A 22,249-nucleotide genomic window follows, 5' to 3' on the forward strand; every position below is an offset into this window, starting at 1 on the left:
GGGGCAGAGCTGACTGATGCTGACAGAGGTGAGAATTCTGGGTACCTCTGGCAAGGAGACGTTGATTAGCACCAGGCTTAAGGAGCCTCTGGAGTCCCAGGAATGGTCTATACCTTGATATGAGTGATGGTCACTTACATGCAGATATGTACAAATTCACTGAGTTGAGCACCTAAGATTTGTCCACTTTAGTGAATGCACATTATATCTCAATTAAAAAAAATTTTTTAATCTAGTCATGTACAAGGGAACCAAATGTTGAAGAAGAAGCCTGTCTACTGAACGTTTCTAAGCAAAACTTGAGCACTTTTTTGAGACCTTTGGTTTACTTATTTCATTTTCCTTTAATAATTTTTATTTGTTTGTTTGTTTTTTGGCTGCAGTGGGTCTGTTGCTGCACGTAGGCTTTCTCTAGTTGCGGCCAGGGGGGTGGTCCTCTCTAGTTGCGTGCACAGGCTTCCCTCTGCAGGGGCATCTCTTGTGAAACACAGGCTCAGGTGTACAGGCTCTGCAGGCTGTAACGCACGGGCTTAGTTGCTTCACAGCATGTGGGATCTTCCCAAACCAGGGATCGAACTCCTATCCCCTGCATTGGCAGGCAGATTCCTATCTGCTGTATCACCAGGGAAGTCCTACCTGTTTCCTTTTAAATACAACCCAGACCCAAACCAGAACCCTGAGAAAGGGATTATGTGAGCAATCTGTCCACATATCAAAAAGCCTGTGGCTACGTTTACCTTCTGAAATTATCCATGTCAATTTCCCTAATTTGAACACATTCCACTTACTGACAGGGTTCACTTCAGGCTCTTGGCAGTGAGTGGCCTTTTAATTTTTCAGATTGGACCGTTTTTTATAGTGCAGCTGGCATCCTGTCTATGGAGTAAGATGTGAGTCATCGCGCAGCTTACATAAACTTTCTGATTCAACGGGCTTCAAAGGCACTTGCCTTTAAGACTTGAAAAACTTTAGTTCCAACTTTCTATTTTTTCCCTCCTATAAAAGGTCTCATAAAGGTTCTTTGCTTTACACAGTGTGAATATTCACACCAGACTCCAGGCTAAGAGCTGGCTTGACATTCTCAATCATAAGAAGCCCAGCATGATGAAGAATAAAGAGGCAGGGGGCCTATTTAGAAATGTGGGTATTTGGGAACCATGTTAGTGACCTCTCACAGCAACTCAAAGCATTTGATGTTGTTGTTTTTTTTTTTTTTTTCCTCTCTTTAAACTAGTTCAATGAAAAACAAGAGGCTCAAAAGAAAATGTCTTTTCGTATAAAACATGGCAAACTTCCTCTAATCTGGCAAAGGAAACCCGACATTGCTACAAGTAATTTTAATAAGTTTTTTTTTAGTTCCGTGTTAATTTATGATTGATTTCCATGGTAACATTATGGAAAATATCCAGTAAACTGAAAAATCTACTGCACTAAATGTCATTCTGTGCTTCTGACATGCACTATAATAATGAGATATGTATCTCTGCTTTTGAAATGCTAACTGGGTTTTTGATACATGCACCAGACTTTGCTAAGGGAATATAAACCAATTATTTTTAGCCAGGATTTTATTATGTTCTTTTCACTAAATTTAGTTCAGTGTCAGAACTCACAAAGCATAATGCCTGTATGGTCTTAAGTACTAGATTACCTTTACATCACACTGAGAAATGCATATTCTGGAAAGTTTTTCCCCTACTTCTGAAACTTATTCACTGGGTATATAGTATATTAGCAGTCAGTCAGAGTAGGACTTAAGCACAAAACAAATATCATGTTGATGCATTTACAAAAGATCACAGTGGTTAAGCATTATTGTATCTTCTGAAAGGTTTTTATCTCTTGATCCTGGTAGACGGGATAAAATAACTTGGTTCTTGCCAACTCTAAGAATACTCTTCAAATAAATCTATCCCTGTTTATAGGAAGGCAGTCTCTGGAACATGTTGAGGGGCGATATTCTGGGAGGTCACGATTTAAAATCCCCACCAATTCTATAATCAAACTACCATTTGTCAGGTGGCACCAACATAAGAAATGATAAGTAGCAGTCATAATTTCTGGTCTTGGTTATAAATGGAGGATGGGGATTGCCGAGGAGCAGACAGTATTTATATAAGACTGCTTAACACCATCAGTTTTTCTATCAACCTATCTTTGGCCCTGACAACACATCCGTACTAGGGATTAGAGGAACCACTGTCAAAACCTCAGAAGCACTATTTTTCATCCAGGTTTCTCATCCATAAAGAATTTGACAGCCAGCTTTACTATGAGGTCTGTGTGTGCTAAGTTGCTTCTATCATGTCCGATTCTTTGCGACCCCATGGGCTGTAACCCACCAGGCTCCTCTGTCCATGGGATTCTCCAGGCAAGAGTACTGGAGTGGGTTGCCATGCCCTCCTCCAGGGGGTCTTCCCAACCCAGGGACCGAGCCCACATCTCTTATGGCTCCTGCACTGCAGGTAGATTCTTTACTGCTGAGCCACCGGGGACGCCCCGACTATGGGATAAACACGTGCTAACGAAAATGGAAGAACTGTCTGCAGCACAGATGAAGCGGGGGGAGCTCTTACTGGTCTTGACGCTGTAGCGTATGACGTCCTGGCAGCGCTGCAGCAGGCGGTGGTGCGGCTCTCCCGCGTCCCTCAGCTCCAAGTCAAGAAGCCGCTTCAGCTCTTCAGGGGGCCGCCACTCACAGACCTGGGGATTTGGCAACAGCACGGTTACAGGGGCACTCACTGGAGCCAGGTGTGGAGAGGATGTAGGAAACGTGAACCCCACCCTAGTGAAGCTTCCAGACCAGTGGAAGAGAGAGAGATGCAAACGGGCAAGCACCGTTCCCTGGGGCCAGAGCTCTGACATCTGCTAAAGCAGATGCTGTTGCAACAAAGCAGGGGACTTTGTCTTCAATTTTGGAAGAAGTCTTGAAAGCACTGACATCCAAGTGGGACAAAATAAGACTGCGAAAGGTTGAAGGCAGAAGGAGAAGAGGGCGACAAAGGACGAGATGGTTGGATGGCATCACTGAGTGAATGGACGTGAACTTGGGCAGACTCCAGAAGCTAGTGAGGGACAGGGAGGCCTGGCGCCACAGCCCATGGGGTCACAAAGAGTCGGACATGATTTGCTGACTGAACAACAACTAAAGAACCAAGCAAAGATTATAAGGGATGGGGGTCATGCAAGGGGCCTTCTAGGAGGAAGAACAGAACAAGCAGGGGCTGAGATACAAGAGTACCCATGGCCCATCTGAAGAGAGAAGTCCGCTGGGTGTGGCTTGAACTCAGAGCTTGGGGGAGGTAGGGAAAAGTGGAGCTGGAATCCCGGAACAGCTCCCCCACTTGTCTCTGTCCCTGGCCCCCGGCCCCACACCATCTGCTGTCAGCCCCGCAGTCAGCATCTAGAATGCTCCTCTTCCATCTCAGCCACAGGTAGCCCTCTGCTCAAATATGTCTGATGGCTCCTCATTTCCTTCAGAGTAAAAGCCCAAGTCCTTACAATGACCTGCACTGATCCTGTACATCTGTTTCCCCGGTGGCATGGACGCGCCCCCCACCCCACACCCTGGCCTCCTTTCCACTCCTTATACGTACCAGACGCATTCCCATGTTAGGGTCTTCACCCTCAGCCTGGAATGCAACCTTCACCCAAACCTCCTCATAGCTAACTTCCTCACTTCATTCAAAACTCTTCTCAGATGTCCCTCTGTCAAGTCAGCAATCCCCACTCTTTATTTAAAATCACAAGCTGTGTGTTACTCTACCTCCAGAAGTACCCCCCCCCCAACTCTTTCTTCTCTTCCTTTTTCCAGGCCCCTGTGACCTCCCCATGTAATTCATTTGTGACACACAATCACCATGAAAGCAGAGGTGTCAGTCAGTTTTCTAACCAATGCCAAGGAACTAACAGAGCCTGCCATACAAGAGGTTATCAACAGCATGTTGAATGAATGAATGAAGAGATAAAACAAGGCTCAGATGGTGACGGGCTTCATGTCACATGTTACAGAGTTTGAATGTGGCTCTAAAAAAACACTGATATGCTTTGGACAAGGGAATTACATGTGATAATATTAGTTTTAGATAATGGCTTTGGTTGCAATATGGAGAGTCCAAGTAAAATTGGAAATAAGGGGTTACTCTGATAAAGCAGGCAAGAGAAGGTAGTGGTCTGGATGAGGCTGGCTGCCTCAGGAATGAAGCATATCTGGAGATATTGAACATGCGCCATCAATAGAACCTGGAAAGCAATAACACAGGAAGGATGAGGGCAAGGAATAGCCAAAGGCCATCTTGAGCTTTCCAGCTGGCATGTGGTTTCATGGTGGGTGCGGTTGGGTGGGGTTGGATGGTGAGTTTGGGGCATATTTAGTCCAAGGCACCTACAGGACATCCAAAGGGGGTGTAACAGTTGGTCTGAAGCTCTTTCAAAAGATCAGAAACAGAGTTGCAGGGATCTATTATAATGTGACCCAAGTGACACAGCTCAGAGGGAACCTGTAGTAACAGTAGAAAGTGTGGGTCTCACCTGGGCAGCGCCAGCACGTAAGCAAAGGGTGAAGGGAAAGAGCTCACTTGTGAGGTGAGGACACTCCAAAGAGGCAGGGAGCAACCCGGAAGAGTTTAGAGCTACTACACAAAGGAAGAGGGACGCTCGGGGGAGGAGACAGTCACCACTCAGGTCCTGTAGAGACGCCAAAGTAGACAGAGATTGGGAAGTACTCCTGGGATGGATCAACAAGGCAGTGTGCTTGGCAAGAGCGTCTGACTGAGGGAGGTGGGAGTGGAGACCAGATTGCATGAAGCAAGGACGTAGGAGGTGAGGACGTGGAGGGAGGGGGCAGTGTTGAAGATCCTTAAAAAGTTTCCCTGTGGAGGGGAGGAGACAGACAGGGGACTCTCCAGAGGGTGGAGGCCAAGATCAGGAGGCTGGAGAAAGCAGGGCGAAACACCAAATCATGCAAGAGGTATGAAATTAAACTCCGAGCTTAGAAGCATGAACCACGGCGGGCAGAAGTCAACCAAACGGGGTGTGACCGTGCAAAGGAAGGACTATGAATTCATGTGATGTCGATGAAAAAACTTCAAGGACAGCAACACCCCACAAACACAAATCAGTGATTGCCAGGGGCCAGAGGTGAGGGGAGAGGCTGACAACGGAGGGGCACAGGGGCACATGGGGTGACGGAACTGTTCTGTGTTTTAATTCTGTTGCTGGTTACGCGATTTGTCAAAACTCAAAGAAGTGCACACCAAAGGCAGTACATTTGACTGAAAGTAAGTTACAGTTCAATTGAAAAAAAGTGGCTGAGGAAGAGTGTCTACAAAAGAGGGGAGCCAGAGGTAATCATGTCACTAAGTATGGCTGTGCTGTGAGTGTGCAAAGTCGCTTCAGTTGTGTCTGACTCTTTGCGACCCTATGGACTGTAGCCTGCCAGGCTTCTCTGTCCTTGGGATTCTCCAGGCAAGAATACTGGAGAGGGTAGCCATGCCCTCCTCCAAGGGCTCTTCCTGACTCAGGAACTGAACTCGAGTCTCTTATATCTCCTGCATTGGCAGGCAGGTTCTTTACCACTATCACCACGTGGGAAGCCCATCACTAAGTATGGGGACCCATCCTATCCTCAGGCCACCTTTGAAAGGGGACGCATTGAATCTCTGACCAAGTAGGCTAAGTCAGCAGCATAAAAACCTCACCTCCCTCTCCCAACTCCAACATCACAATCCAGCTTCACATGGATGCATGTCCCTGCATGACTGCTGCTGCCGCCAAGTCACTTCAGTCGTGTCCAACTCTGTGCAGCCCCACAGACTGCAGCCCACCAGGCTTCTCCATCCATGGGATTCTCCAGGCAAGTACACTGGAGTGGGTTGCCATTTCCTTCTCCACCCTGCATGACTACCATAATTCAATGGGCTTGGGGCCACTGAGTTGATAACTTAGGATTTTAAGCCCACCCTTCTCATCCTATCTCCCATCACTGCCCTGTATGAGCCCTTCTTTCCACGTGAAGGGGCCCCTTGGTGTAATAAATACCTTGCCCTATTATACCTCTCTCCGCCTCATTCACCTTCCACTTTCTGCAACACACCTGGGCCCAGTTCTCTCTACCCATCAAAATCTTACTCCAGGAACTTCCCTGGCAGCCCAATGGCTAAGACTCCATGCTCCCAACGTAGGGACTTGGGCTCAATCCCTGGTTGGCGAACTAGATCCCTCATGCTGCAGATAAGACCAGACACAGCCAAATAAAAAAACAACAACAAACACCTATTTCATCCTCAGATTCTGCATCAAAGTCCAAGGTGTCCACTTCTTAGTGAGATCTACCCAAAATCTGCCCAAACCACACAGCATTTATCACCTTCTTCTTGGGACCCCCTGTTTTTTATTCCGATTCTGTTCAAAGCTGAGCCTTTATCTTACTTTGCTTTATATCCCCCAGGGCTGAATATAATGTTTTATCCTTAGCTAGACTCAGTTAATATTTAATGACCGAATAAAGGCCAATATAAAAAATTTCCAGGGGAGTAAAAGCAGGTCCAAACGTTCCCTGGGTACAGCTAAGACAGGAGAAAACTCAATTATAAGCACAAAATTAGGAAATACCTTCAGTGATTTGAAATATGAAAGGTGATCAGTGTGATAGCTATTAATTGTGAGATTCTGAGAGACACAGGGAGAAGCCATGAAAAGCACAGACTCTGCAACCAGCCTGGATTCTGGCACCAGCCCCAAGACCCTCTGGCATGTTCTTTGGGGCAACATCCTTGGCATCTGGTGCCACGCTTTGCCCCTCGTCTCTAAAATAGAGTTGATCAATAGTACCGGCATCTTAGGCGTCTTTACAGATTCAGTACACAAACACATGGGTTACATACACAAACACATACGGAGTAGTTCTTAGAATATCAATTGGCACAAAGTAATTACTATTAAGAACAGATGTCATTAGTGGTGATTCCATTGTCAATTTGCGTCTGAATTTGAAAGCTAGAACTGGTCACTGGTACCAGTCAGAAAAGTCAGACTTAGCAACCCAAGATTTCCAGTCTAAGCTCAGACAAACTGCTAGTAAAGTCCCTCAGATAAATTTAAAAACTTTTCACACTTTTTCTACCTTCTGCTTGATTTCACTAGTAACATAAGGAATATGCGCCAGACAATGGAAAGCAGGGTGTGTGCTGGAGACTAGAGAAATCAGATCATCGGTTGATTTATAATTTGTATCGTCATCTGGGGCAGAAGGGTTCATCCTGTGCTTCACAACCTTACCTGGTTAAACTCTGGGTCTTGGCCAGTCTCCCCACACTCACTGGCTGCTTTCCAGGAAAGCAGAAACTGGATGGGGGTCTGGAAGCTGAGGTGGGGTGGGAGAGTGGGTACCAGCTTTGGTATCGGGGCATCCCCTTGAAACAAAAGTACACAGGAAATGAAAGCATGATTCCTCTTCCCCTTATATCTAGCCATCCAGGGGTGGATAAAACCTAGCAGTCCCATCCTCATGGTTTCTCACAGGCTTTCACGTTTACCTTCTCATTGATGTCTGTAGCCTTCAAAATCACCTCTTCCATTATTAGTCTACAGGCATCTTCCACAAATTTTTCTCCTGCTTTTGTATCTGTTGTGGGGCCATTCAGTATGACTCCATCCACGAGAACCACGTTCTTCCTGCTCGGAACCATCTCTTGTGGATCGATATCTCCTGGAAGCACACAATCAAACCATGTTTTAGAGAGAATCTTACTCCAGCACAAAGCAAAGCATGGAGGAAATGGCTTGCGATCCCACCTTCAGAGGGCGTCCCTTCATTTGATACGTCTGAGGCACTGAAGCGAACAGCTTCTTAATGGCGCCCAATGATACGACAGAGTTAAAGAAAGCAAGCTCCATTTTCCATTCCTGCAGCATCTTTTGTTTAGCATCAGGGAGCATGCAGGAGTTCAAGCAATGTAAATTCAACCCATTTTATTCACTCGTACAAACATCTCTCAGACATGTGCAAAAATGATCTTTGTAAACACAAGCCCATGTCTGTTTCATGAGCACACACACTCCTTTGTAATTTAAGGATGACTGTATGTTTCCTTTCATAAGTCACTCCCAGAGAAGAAGAAGAAATGTCAATGTATCTCTTCTTTTGATTTTACATTTTAAGCCTGTGATTAAACGCCCCCTTGCTGTGTTTCTGAAAGCCCCCCGTTAAATATACTTGGCCATTTCCTACTGGGAGGAGGAGGAAAACAGAGCAGCGGGAAGGTTCCTGTAAGCTGTATCTCACACTTTGAAACTTCTCAAACTTGGAATTTAGGCAGGAGGATGGAACAGAACACTTTCAGGACTGGACAGCTGCGGGCCCGTGACTAAAGGTTAAAAGTCAACATGGAAATCTATATCTGAGACTAAAGGTTACTGCCTACCCAAAATAGCTCTCCTCCAAATTAATGCTGGCAACTTAATCCAGATATTCAACCAATATTCTGCCTCAAGCTCTGATTCAATCGTATGCTCTCTTTCTAATCAGTATCTCTTTCCTCCTTATTATATTCAATAACTTGCAAAAAGTTACACAAACAATTTTAAAATATTTTTCAGCACCTCGCCAAGCATAGCACCTCCCTTAAACACACTGATGGGTCTGTGTGTATTTCAGATATTTTTATACCTACCGAGGGTTCTAACAGCATTTACACTTATTATGCCCTTTAATTCTACGACTGGCAAACTCTAATGGTGTCCACAGGCAGATAAACGTTGCGGGAAGATTCTCCAATTCGAGAAGGATAGAATCTGTAGCAAACGATTGATCTTTTATCCTCAGACTGAGGGGTAAACCATTCAGAGCTCTCACAATGAATCTCAGCTTCATCCTTAGCTTTAACTTGTCTTCCACTTGGAAAGATGTATCTAACATGGTTTAGGGCCAAATGGTGAAGCCCTGGAATTGAGCTGTTGGATGGAAGTGCTTACCACTCAAGGCACTTTCCTCCCCGCCAAATTTTAGGTCCTAAAAATAAATTGGAAAAGAGGGCAATTATTCAGGGAACCCTGGTTATGTCAGCAGGCAGTGCTATTATTAAGCACACAGAAAAGGTCTGATTTTTTTCTAGCCTCATTAGTGGGATTTCAGGTTTCTATTGCCCAGGGAATAGCAGCCACTCTGTAAACCTCTAAGAGTCTCTCTCTTTCTCACCCTCTCTGTTTCTCTCACACATACACACAATGTCAAACACCCAGTTGCAACCAAAATAGCAGAGAAATTGAAATTAAAATTGTCTCTTGCTCCACAGCCATCAATTGTAGAAATCTATAATTTCTATATAGATTTTGAACAATTCTATAGGAGAAAAATCCTACTTAAAAAACTATAAAGGTTTGGGTATAGATTAGGCATCTTTTCTTGATGTTTTAATTCTACAACAAGATGTGATCATGTGCCTCTCCTCCCTGACCCCACCACATTGTCACACTGGCCCAGACTGGAAAAGACCCTCTGGAGACTGAACAGTCGGTCAAGCTGTGCTCTTCTGGAGAGTTACGTCAGGACTCTATCTGCTAGAGTTGACAGCAGTAAACACTCAAGCCTTCTATGAGAAGAATGCTCCAGGAAGAATACACCCAGAATCTGTCTGCTCTTCAGTGCCCCCTCCCTTATCACCATCAAACGCTTGGGCTCACTTTCCAATGAACCCTCCAGCTGCCACCCTGCCCCATGTACTGTGAGGACAATTCTCAGCAAGGCAGCTCCCATGTTTCTTCAAAAAGCTAAGTCAGATCACATCATGACTCCTGTTCAAACCATTCAATGACCCTTTATCAAATTAAAAGTCAAAGTCCTGAAAATGACGTCTAAGGCTTTAAATGAGCTCCTTCCCCCATTATCTCTTGGCCATCAAACCACTTCTCTAATTCCTGCCCTCCAGCCTCACCACATCCCACTCACTGTGGCTGCCTCACTCTTCCTTAACTCTTTCCTTCAACACCAGTTTCTCAGCGAGGTGTCCGCACTGACCTCATTTCACACTGCACCCACTCCTCTCTCCCACGTTTTTCTCTGCTTTATTTGAATCCAGAGTGGTAACCACCCTGTGACATATTATATGTATAATATTTATTTACTTACTTGTTTAAATACTGTCTTTGCAACAGAGATTAAGCTCTACGGGAATGATCCAATTCCTGTCAGCTGACGTCTGTTTCAGGGCACCCGAAAGTGCCTGTCAGATTGGAAGAGTTCCATAAACATTTTTTGGTTACTAGATACAAGAAGTCCGGGACCCTGGCTCCTTCAACCAGCCAGCGACCATGTCCCCTCCTCTGAGATGCCACTGCAGGTTGCCAGCTCTAACCAAGCAGGAGACGCCTTTGGTAGGAATAGGGCAGACACAGAACTCAATTCATGGACTAGAAAGGACCAGAAGTGGGAAAGAGGGACCCGGGGAACAGGGTCGATGAGGCAAAACTGAGTTTGCAGTCTGGGTCGTCAAGGGGAACCACGGGTGAGAGGCTCCCACTCTCCTCGCCATGTGTTCTTTTCACCAAGGCCACTTTCTTTCTCTTCTCCCTCCTTCTTTGCTTTGTAGGCTTCTGATGTCTGAAGGTCAGTCCATCACAAGTCTCACTCCAGGAACCACACTGCCAAATGTGGAAACCAGTCAATCCCCAAACGTTCTGACTTCTTTATTTCCACCGATTCCTCAACTCCATACTTTCCAAACTCCTGTCTATATAATTAGCTCAACTTCTGGTTTGTTTGAAAAGATGCACCCTTCTTCCTTGCTGAACAAATCATAAAGTGAAAGTGTTAGTCACTCAGTCGTGTCCAGCTCTTTACGACCCCATGGACTGTAGCCGACCACGCTCCTCTGTCCACGGAGTTCTCCTGGCAAGAATACTGGAATGGGTAGCCATTCCTTTCTCCAGGGGATCTTCCCAACCCACGTGTCAAACTTGGGTCTCCTGCATTGCAGGCAGATTCTGTACCATCTGAGCCACCAGGGAAGCCCAAATGATAAATTCAGCTTCAAATACTATTTCAGAGTTTCATAGGATTAAATGAATTAATGCAGATGAAGACCTAAGACCTAAAGCAAAGCCTGGCAAACAGTGGGCTCTCAGTAAACATTAGAAATATTAGCTAACTCAGGAAGTGTTAGGTAACAGCAGTAGGCAATTAAAACTATTTATTAAATAAATAAATAAACAGGAGTAATTACATGTGACAGTAAGCTATGACAAGGGAAAGGGAGATCTCAGAGTGATCAGATGCCAGGGTTCAGTTCAGTTCAGTTCAGTCGCTCAGTCGTGTCTGACTCTTTGCAACCCCACGAATCGCAGCACGCCAGGCCTCCCTGTCCATCACCAACTCCTGGAGCTCACTCAAACTCACGTCCATTGAGTCAGTGATGCCATCCAGCCATCTCATCCTCTGTCGTCCCCTTCTCCTCCTGCCCCCAATCCCTCCCAGCATCAGAGTCTTTTCCAATGAGTCAACTCTTCGCATCAGATGGCCAAAGTATTGGAGTTTCAGCTTTAGCATCATTCCTTCCAAAGAACACCCAGGGTTGATCTCCTTCAGAATGGACTGGTTGGATCTCCTTGCAGTCCAAGGGACGCCAGGGTAGTGAACTCTAAAGCAGCTGGTGAGTTATCTCCTGGAACAGTCAGAGGAAGGAGCCTCAGTGGGAGGGGGTTGCCCTGTGAAGAGAGCTGAACTTCCAGCCACGGTCAAGCAGCTGTGTGGCAGCTGTCCAGACTTCCTGTCTTGTCACTTTCCACTTTGCAGGAAAGTGGCTATTTGTGTAGAGGTTTTATTTCTTGTACCAGAGTAGAAACAACGACAGAAGGGATCCATGTCTCAATTTTCTGGACATCCCAGGAAAAACAGTTCAGTTGTTGGTGTTCACAAGCACTCAACAACTCCCTGAGCTGTTGGCTGGCTACATCATTATCTTAGAGGTCATCTTATTTAACCCTTTCACACAGCCCCCAAACCCCTTCCCAACCCTGTGGCTGAGACAACAGGAGAGCTGAGTTTGAGCCTCTCAGGTTCTCTGATCCTGGAATGACACATTCTCTCTGTGCTTCACTTTCCCTCATCAATAAAATAGGAGACAATCCAGGAAAAGTGTTGGGCCGGCTGCACTCTCACCTGCTGCTACTGCTGCTAAGTCGCTTGAGTCATGTCCGACTCTGTGCGACCCCATAGACAGCAGCCCACCAGGCTCCCCCGTCCCTGGGATTCTCCAGGCAAGAACACTGGAATGGGTTGCCATTTCCTTCTCCAACATATGAAAGTGAAAAGTGAAAGTGAAGTCGTTCAGTTGTGTCTGACTCTTAGCAACCCCATGGACTGTGGCCCACCAGGCTCCTCCATCCATGGATTCTCCAGGCAAGAGGACTGGAGTAGGGTGCTGTCGCCTTCAGTTATACAAATACTTATACTAACATGCAGGTGGGTTTAGGGACCACAGTTGTTGACCTCTCAGATGCTTCCAGAATCTGACATCTTTGGCTGCCTGGCTTCTCTCTTATCATTTAATGATTATGTATCCATTTCAACAAACATGGATTACTCACCTCCCATGTGCCACACAGCAGGCTGGAGGCTAAAGACAGGAACTGGATTATCTCCTTGCGGAACTCAAAGTCTCTTTGGGGAGTTAGGTGCTGAAAATTTACAACAGTACAAGACATGTGTGACAGACTCTGCTCTCAAAATTTTACAGAGTTGAAAAATTTCATCGCCACAAAATTTTTAGCTGGTTATTCAGTTCTATAGTTGAGGAAGTGGAGACACAGAGAGTTTAACTGGCTTGTCCAGGGTCACAGAGCTGGTTAAGCAGTAAAACTGGGGTGAAGAATACACTGAAGCTTTATGAAGGAGCAACAGGGTACTGTGCTATGGACATCTGCAGTTTGTAAGGCAGTGCTACGGAGTCAATAATGAGAGAAAGACGAATTAGACTCAGTTTCTGTCCTCTGTAACTGAGAGTCTCAGAGTTTGAATAATGCAATAGGAGATAATGAGTGTCACATGTCCTGAGAAGGACACCAATAACAAGTTGAATGCAAACACTGTAGACATTTAGGGTTATGGCTTAGGGTTACAGGAGAAGCTGAGGGTCAGAGAAGACTTCTGAATTCGAAGACTTGTCTTCTCTCTAAAAATCTGCAGGAATTAATAATAAGAAGAATTTTAAAACCTCTTCATTTCTTAAAGTAGCAACTCCATGACAAACAGCTGGAGGGGCCACAGAGCTTCCCCTACGGTGACTCTGAATCTGCACTTGCGTCATTTCTCCAGGCTTCTGCAGGAGAGGAGTGGACAAAGCAAGTCTGATTTCTCTCCCGTGGGGCTCTAATCCAAACATGTGAAGACCTTGTGCTAGCTTCGGCAGCACATATCCCAAACATGTGAAGACTTTCATCGATTCTCATCTAAGTCTCTTATTTTGCCAAGTAAAACTGCTCCAGCTTCTTCCATGGATCTGATCATCCATGGGTGCTCATCTGAATGAGTTTATTTCTAATAAAAGGAGGCATAACCCAGGTATGGTCTCATCAGCTCCAAATACAGTGAAGGCATTCCCCATTCTCTGGTCAGCATAATCCCATTAGTAAGGCTTCCATTATCATCTGAGGTGATGCCCAGGCTTAAGCTTTGAAACCAGGGAGATGCTGGCCCCAATTCTAACTGTGCCGCTGTGATGTTGCCCATGCTGCTTAACATCTATGTGACCCAGCCTTCTTATGTGGCCAGTGGAGAAAACACTGGGTCGTTGGAAAGGTGGAAGACAGCCTTGCAAGCTACAGAGCCAAGTGGCAGGAATAGAGTACAGGACACAGTGAGTAAGGACCATTACTGAGGTGGTGTTAGTGAACTCTTTTCCAGTACCAACATTGCATGCTGGTTCCGGTAAAGGTCAGATCTTAGCCAGAAAATCAACCCGAAAGAACCAAGCTCGCCATTTGAGAGTCTTTAATTGTTAAGAGAAAATTAGCTCTAGGAAAATCAGTGCTTGCTTCCAAGGAACAGAAAAAGGAACAATGAGTCAAAGTAAATCCAGGCATCTGGTGGGGAGGCCAAGGAACACTTCAGAAAAGCTGTGCCAGAGATACTGGGGCCCTAGTGAGAGCTGAGGGTCAGGACCTAGAGAGCCTAGTGGGACAGTCCAAGACAGGCATGAGAAAAAAACTGGGGAAAGAGGTAACATTAATTAATAAATTAATAAGGGCCTGCTGGGTACCGAGTACCCAGCCTGGTGCCTGGGAATACAGAAAGTAAAAAACGCAGTCTCTGCTCTCAAGTTGTTAAAGTCTTGAAAGACAATATCCAGGGGGACAGGGAGAAAAAAAAAACCAGAGCTGAAAAGAAGTTGAAGAGACAGTGCTCTGTATTGGAGTCTTCTAAATCAGGTGTTTCTTGAAAAAATGGACACCTAATTTAGTCGATGTACCTGGCACTGTCAGATTTACCCACTGTTTGCATCCCTTTAGAGTTTCATATCCATTTTAAGCCATTTGTACTGTCTTAGATACAGCATGTGGAGAAGGCAATGGCACCCCACTCCAGTACTCTTGCCTGGAGAATCCCATGGACGGAGGAGCCTGGTGGGCTGCAGTCCATGGGGTCACTAAGAGTCGGACACGACTGAGCGACTTCACTTTCACGTTTCACTTTCATGCACTGGAGAAGGAAATGGCAACCTACTCCAGTGTTCTTGCCTGGAGAATCCCAGGGATGGGGGAGCCTGGTGGGCTGCCGTCTATGGGGTCGCACAGAGTCGGACGCGACTGACATGACTTAGCAGCAGCAGCAGCAGCAGATACAGCATGCCAATGAGAGGGTAGCTATGGGCAGCCTACAAGGAAGACGACTCTAGGAAATAAATCAATATTAAGAAATAACAATAATACAAGGCAGTGGCCGCAGAAGCTCCAAAGGTGTGGATAGTAGCAACAAGTTCAGGGACTAAATGTCTGAATCTAGCTCTGTAACTGGTTTAATCAGAGACCTGACTTAGACACCAAATGATGTCCACAGCACAGCCCTAAAATATGAAATCACAGGAGCAAGCGGTAAAACTACGCTCACAACTTTGGTCTGCTAGAGATGGTCTTTGTTGTTTGTGGCTTAGTCGAGAAGTCTGTCTGACTCTTTTGCAGCCCAATGGACTATAGCCTGCCAGGCTCCTCTGTCCATGGGATTTTCCAGGCAAGAATATTGGAGTAAGTTGCCATTTTCTTCCCTAGGGGATCTTCCTGACCCAGGGATCTAATTCATGTCTCGTGCATGGGTAGGCAGATTCTTTACCACTGAGCCACCTGGGAAGCCCTAGAGATGGCACCCAAAGGCAAAAAAAAAAAAGACAATGCAAATCACTCCTTTGGTCTTATTTTGGAGGTTAAACTCACTTTAGTTGAAATTCACTGTGAGTTAATGCTTCTTTCACTTATACTTCCCCAAATATTTACTCCCACTCCAGTGTTCTTGCCTGGAGAATCCCAGGGACGGGGGAGCCTGCTGGGCTGCTGTCTATAGGGTCTCACAGAGTCGGACACGACTGAAGCAACTTAGCAGCAGCAGCAGCAGCAGCAAATATTTATTGAATACTAGGTATGTGCAAGACCCCGGGGCAGGCACTGTGCGAGACTCAGAGACGAGTCAGACATAGAGACAGTAACCACAGTGTCCAACAAGGAAACACAGACACATTTGTGAATACCTAGGATCCCATCTAGAAGGTATAAAGTATAAAGTATGATGCTTGAGGTCGGATAAAGCACACTGAAATTCCAGAGAAGGGCTTCTGATTGTGAGAAGCAGAAAGTCGTTTTAGGTTAGATGGTATTTAGAATGGTCCTTCATTCAAGCATTCAGCAAATATTTATTTAGGGCCTGTTATGTTCAGGACAGGAGAAGGCAATGGCACCCCACACCAGTACTGTTGCCCGGAAAATCCCATGGATGGAGGAGCCTAGTAGGCTGCAGTCCATGGGGTCGCACAGAGTCGGACACGACTGAAGTGACTTAGTAGTAGTAGTATGTTCAGGACAATGTGTGAGGCACTGGAAGCTGAGCAATGCAAAAGAAGACACAAATTTACTTGGGGTGGATGGGAGAGATAGTTAATAAAAAAACAATCAAACAATTTAAATAATTGCAGACCCTAACAAATGCTTTAAAGGAAATTATCTGAACGGCTTGATAGAATGAAGACAATGAGGAATTTCATATCTGATCAGGGGAAAGTATTTCCTATGAAGAAACATTTGAATTAAGATGCAAATGAGGAGAAAGTTCCAGATGTAAAAAGACATGAAAAGAGAGTAGTTTAGAAAGACCAACAGATGTAAATGATCTATAAATTGTTCTCTCAAAGGAAGAGAAAGAGATGGGTGGGGCCCAATTGTGAGGACAAGGGAAGGAAGCATAGAGCAAGCTTGGGAAAGAAGTTCGGGAGCAGACCAGGCAAGGCGTTTCATTCCAAAGGCACAGAAAGCCACTCGAAGGTTTTAATCTGAAGAGCAGCATGGTCTGGTTTGCATCTCCCACAGACGTCTCTGCACCCTGTAGAGGGGGCCTGTCTAAGGGCAGATGTGGGAATAGGGAGGCTGCTTAGGAGGCTACTGTGGAAGTCCAGGCAGTAGAGGCACTAGCCTCTTGATCTGGGAGGAGATGCAGAAAGAAGATGCAGTGAAGAGCTGCAATCTGGGAGGCTTTGGCAGTAAAGCCAAGAGGGCTGGCTGATGAAGTGGATTCAGGGGATCACAACAACAGAAGAATCTTTGAAGACACCTGAGCCACCAGGGAAATGGGGACCTGAGCCACCAGGGAAATGGTAGGGCCCTAGGCAGATGTGGGGACCACCAGAAAAGGGCGAGCTGGGTCAATGTGTGGTAAAGTAGGAATGGAATATCAAGACTTTAGACTGATTAGTTGAAGTTGGTTATGATGGGGTAGAAACAAAGGTCATGGAAAAGACATTCAGGACCAAAAAACAACCTGAACTAGGTAGAAAAAGGTGTGTGTGTGTGTGTGTCCAGGAAACCTCAAGAACTTCTCTTCATCCCAGGGGCAGGGTCTGTAAAAGGGAGCAGTGACTGACTGCTGAGAGGTGGCAAGGATGTCACTGAGGACTGAGGAATGTGGATGGCACCTGATGGGCAACGGGAGCCGCTAAGAATTTCTGGGAATAAGAAAAGTGCCTTAGAAAGATGAAGTAGGTACCAGTGACGGGTTCAGATGGCAAATCAAGAGCTCAAGTTGGGGAGATATGATGGCAATAATCCAGGCCAGGGAGAGGGAGAACATGAATTACATGACAGACAGGGTGGGAAAGTGAAGAGTTAGTCGTTCACTTGTGTCTGACTCTTTGTGACCCCATGGACTGTAGCCCGCCAGGCTCCTCTGTCCATGGAATTCTCCAGATAAGAACACTGGAGTGGGTAGCCATTCCCTTCTCCAGGGGATCTTTCCAACCCAGGGATCGAATCCAGGTCTCCCATACTGTGGGCCGATTCTTTACCACCTGAGCCACAAGAGAAGACAGGATGGGGCTTATACTTAATCTGATCTCTCCCCTATAATACCGTTAACTGCAAACTTGAAGCCAGGAACCCCATGTTTTTCTAAGAAGCCTTATAATTGTACTTGGATAGTATAGCTTTCCTACACTCCAGGAAGTCTACGCTCTGAAATGATCTTTGGCTGAAAGGTGATAGAGTAAGATACGTAAAAGTCATGTTGTGCATCCATACATCAGCTCCTCTCTTGCAAAGCATGCAGGAACACAGAACATTTCAGGGTGGTGACACGCTCCCATCACCCCAAGTTTTATTTTGTGAGATCCTCTTGTGTTAGCACCTGGGCTGCCAGTCAGGTGATTCAGAGTCTGTGGAAACACCGAGCCATGACCTTTAACATAACAGCTAGGTCCATTAACACCATCCATCCTCCGAGACGGCAAGCTTCTTAGAAGGGAGTCTCTGAAACAGCCTCTCCAATATAGCTGTCACTGGAGAAGGCAATGGCACCCCACTCCAGTCCTCTTGCCTGGAAAATCCCATGGATGGAGGAGCCTGGTGGGCTGCAGTCCATGCGGTCGCGAAGAGTCAGACACGACTGAGCGACTTCACTTTCACTTTTCACTTTCATGCATTGGAGAAGGAAATGGCAACCCACTCCAGTGTTCTTGCCTGGAGAATCCCAGGGACGGGGGTGCCTGGTGGGCTGCTGTCTATGGGGTCGCAAAGAGTCGGACACGACTGAAGTGACTTAGCAGCAGCAGCAGCCGTACCAATGGCCGATACATGCATGGTTCGCCATAAACTCTATGTATTTATTTTTAATTTCAAAATGTTTTCTTTTCACAGGGCACCAGGCCAGAAACTGGGTGACCTTCTGATATTTTCAGGAGAGTAGGATTTCCTGAGACGTCTACTCTCGTGACTTGAGTAAAAGTTACTTGACAAGATCTACATGCTGGTATGGACGTGTCATCTAGTCAGGCTGACAGGCAGCTCTCAAGACCACCTCACCCACCATTCCCCTCTCTACCTTATGAATTTCTCTGATGGATACAACTTCAGTTTGCAAGGACTTGGATGAAGCTAGGCTCTATGAGAACTCTAGATCGGCATGTGCAAACAGTAAATTTCAGCCCTGGCTGCAGAACTTGGCTACAGATGACGTGCTTTTGTCTGACTCAACAGTAACGTGTTCCCCGGGAACCGCTCTCACTGTGTCTGCCCTCTCGTTCATTAGCCCTCCCCTCAAGAGTCACCATTCCTGCTGGCATTTCCCCTCTGCCATCTTCTTGGCTCTGTACCCTCTTTGACTCTTCACCTAACTTCTTGCCTACAATATCTCTGAAACATTAGATTTGACTTGTAGCCTTATTAGTGACCCTCCTGTTTTCTGAGAGTTAAGGCTGAGTAGGGAGAATGTTCCTTTTGAGTTTGCTTGTTAGCTTGGGCAATTTTTGGCCTGGCCAGCATCCCAGCTGGAATCTCTCTTCCCCCCAGGATGCAGTCTTGGCAGTACCGTCAGTTAGGTTTACCCCTTTCGTGGGTATTTCCAAGTCCCCAATATTCCAGGTCTTCAGAGTTGCCTTGGCCCCTGTTTCTTCCAAGGTCTCATTATTCAGCTTTCTCACCAATTCTGTGAGTTCTCCCAAATCCTTCTAGTAAACTCCCCCTTCTAGTGAGCAAGAGTCATTCTGTGTTCGGCAGAACCAGAGAACCATAACTAATGTTCAGAATAACTTGGCTTCTGTAGACATTTCTAATCAAGGAAAGTTAAAGCCAACTAGACATAGCTTAGTAAGTATATTCTCCGGACCTTCAAAGCTTCTTATCTATTTTTAGTGCTCTCCAAAACTTAGAGGTCACCCAGCTACCATCAGAAAACAAATATTATATTTCTTCTACTTTATGAAATGTTCCACTCACGTACAAGTCAGGATGTTTGTGGCCAGTGGGTAGATCACTGTCTTAGTAAAAAGCAACTAGAAGAGCATGGCCAAAAATAAATACCATGCCAGCCACCTGTGTGACTTTATCTTTTCTAGCAGCTTTTCCAGTAGTAGTATGCAGAAAGGGAACAAAAATATAATAGCATTTAGAAAACAATAACAGTAGTTAACATTAAGTACTTGCAAGGGATCAGGTACTGAGCTAGGTATCTTGTATATGTCACTTCATCTAATTCTCATAAGAATTATTTTTATTAACGCAATTTTACAGACAGGACGGAAGCCAGAGAGACAAAGAGAACTGTAAATGTCAGAGACAGAATTCAATGCCAGGTGACCTGAGTTCAGACCTCACATTCGTAAGGACTATATTCTATCTTTTCCCCCAAGAAAAGATAAATAAGAAGACATTATTTCTCATGTAACCACTTTAAAACTATTTGGACACATATTTTGTACTCTGAGAGCAACAAGCAATTATTTTGGAACTGTGTATAAACTGCATGTGCTGCAATGTAATATATAGTTTTAAAACCAATTTACTCAAGTGTTGACTGTGGGATTTTAAATGATTCCATTTAACCAGCAATTTAAATGAAAATTTAAATAAATGCTATAAGTGGGTGCTTCATTTGCATGATCCGTTGATTAACTCTGACGTGATGCTCATCTGTGCCAGGGTTCTACCTCCTTGCCTAGGCCTTTGGAAGGTCATCTTCTAGGTCAGAAGTGGGCAACTGCTCTCAGCTCAGTATCTCAACATGCATGCTAATTCACTTGTGGCCACCCTCAAGTGCAGAGATCTTCACTGACCAAAATCTCTTCATGAAGTTTATTACAATGGAATGGGAAAGGATATGCTGAGGAGCTTTCCGGAATGGCAAGAAGGCCTCTCAAGAAGCATCTTTAAGAAATACACGGTCTAAACTGCCTTCTAGGAAGGGAGGGCTCTTATTTGCAGGGCAAATGCATTGCTCAATGGGGGATGAAAATGTGGGTTCAGAGATGAATTGCTCAGTAAAGCAGAGAGGAGGGTGAGGAATCACTAGCATCTTCCTCCTCATCCTTTATGCTGCACAGAATCAGCCTCCCCTCCATATGATATTAGAGCAAAGATTTCAAAAAGCTTAAGCTACCTGGGAGGCAGCAGTTCCGAAAACGACAGTATCGACGGTGCCCCAGAAGCGGCAAAGGCGGCAGCTCTGGGGGTGCGCGCGTCTCACTGCCGCCCCGTGTTGATAAATGAAGCACTCAGAGACACTGCATAAAAGACCGTAAAAGCGCTGGCATGGGCTGGTCCACAGCTGAGACCCAATGAGGCATGACTTTAGAGCCATCGAGAGGACGTGCCAAGCTGAGTTTGGGGCCAACTTTGTGCAGGATCATGGCATCTTAGAGCTTGAAAAGCACTTACAGATAATTTAGGAAATGTCCTCATTTTAAATTTGGGAGAACTGTGATTCAGTGGCACGCAGACTGACATTCATTGTGACTCTATTGGATGTTCTAACAGCTGTGTGCACTACCCCTCTCAAGCATTCAGAACCTATTTCACATACAATAGCTACCATTCATTTAGCCCTTCTGTGTGCCAGACTTTGATAAGCCCTTAGCAAAAAGTAGCACATTCATCCCCCACAACAGCCCTGTGAAGATACAAACAACTAAAACCCACCCTGGCTAAGTTAAGCACAAAATAGTTTACTGGATGGGTGTGTAAGTTATCTATGGTTGTGTAACAAATGACCACAAAACTTTGTGGATTAGGACAAGCGTGGGGACTTCCCTGGTGGTCCACTGGTTAAGAATCCACCTTGCAACACAGGGGACGCAGGTTCAATCCCTGGGCAGGGAACTAAGGTCCTACATGCCATGGGGCAACTAAACCCCCATGCCATAACTAGAGAGCCAGTGTGGCACCACGGAGCGTCCCACATGGTGAAACAAGGACCCTGCAGGCACAACTAAGACCCAGCACAGCCAAGTAAATAAGCTTTAAAAAAATACAAGGATGTACTATTTCCTACGACCCTGTGGTTAGCTGGGTGCTTTTCCAGTCTCCCCTGGGCTAACTCACATACCTGCAGTGGCCTGAATGTTGGCTTAGAGCCCAGCTCAGAACTGGGAAGACTAAGAGAGCTGGGTCTCGCTGTCATTATCCAGAGATGTGACAGGTCTTCTTCAGAAGGGGAGGCAAGTTCAGATGGTGAAGGCAAAAGCTGCAAAGCTTCTTGAGATCTCAGGGTGGGTGTCACACGACCTTTTGTTCTGACTTTTGCCATACTCTGTTGGTCAAAGCAAGTCACAAGGAAAATCATACTCAAAGATGCAGAAGAAAAGCTCACGCCTTGATGACAGATGGCAACATCACATTGCAAGTGGGAGGCATTCTAGGAAGGGAGGCATCTGAATCCAGCAGAGCCTACCTTCTGGCCGCAAATTATTCCTATTCCTCCCGTCCACAAAATATGCTCTTTCCATCCCAGGACCAACCTAAATCTTATCTCATAGAGACAGTCTTCAGTCTGGGATCTCAGGATTTGTATCAAGTCTACAGACAGACAAGGCAGCTCTTGGTCCAGGGACCCATAAACTAGAACACAAGTTACCAGATATTACACATAATACACGATGGTGAGAAGGACGGGATAATACCACAGACACACCCAGGAAAGAAGGCAAGGCCCAGGGCCAGGTGCTGGCCCCTAGCAGCTCTGATATCTAGCAAGCTGTATAGTGTGCATATTGAATAGGGTCTGGCTCTGCCT

The 22,249-nt window shown here is 45.7% G+C and overlaps 1 protein-coding gene across 10 annotated transcripts in view; it reads right to left on the reverse strand.

Annotated features, from left to right (window-relative positions):
- The window catches only part of GADL1 (glutamate decarboxylase like 1), a 505,418-nt gene that overhangs the window by 146,790 nt on the left and 336,379 nt on the right, over positions 1-22,249 (reverse strand). For 8 of the 10 annotated variants that reach the window (XR_008706302.1, XM_055558455.1, XM_055558457.1 and 5 more), the window contains 2 exons: positions 7,536-7,708; positions 2,577-2,703 (listed from right to left, as the gene is read on the reverse strand). Coding sequence is in view for 9 of the 10 variants with exons in the window: in XM_055558453.1 (XP_055414428.1) it covers positions 2,577-2,703; positions 7,536-7,708 (300 nt within the window). In the remaining variant the exon portion in view is untranslated. Of the gene's footprint in view, positions 1-2,576; positions 2,704-7,535; positions 7,709-8,672; positions 8,794-8,973; positions 9,011-22,249 lie in introns of those variants that run through there. The other 2 variants (XM_055558456.1, XM_055558458.1) reach the window with 2 other exon arrangements.

This window comes from Bubalus kerabau, chromosome 20, assembly GCF_029407905.1.
Source record: "Bubalus kerabau isolate K-KA32 ecotype Philippines breed swamp buffalo chromosome 20, PCC_UOA_SB_1v2, whole genome shotgun sequence".
NCBI lineage: Eukaryota > Metazoa > Chordata > Mammalia > Artiodactyla > Bovidae > Bubalus > Bubalus kerabau.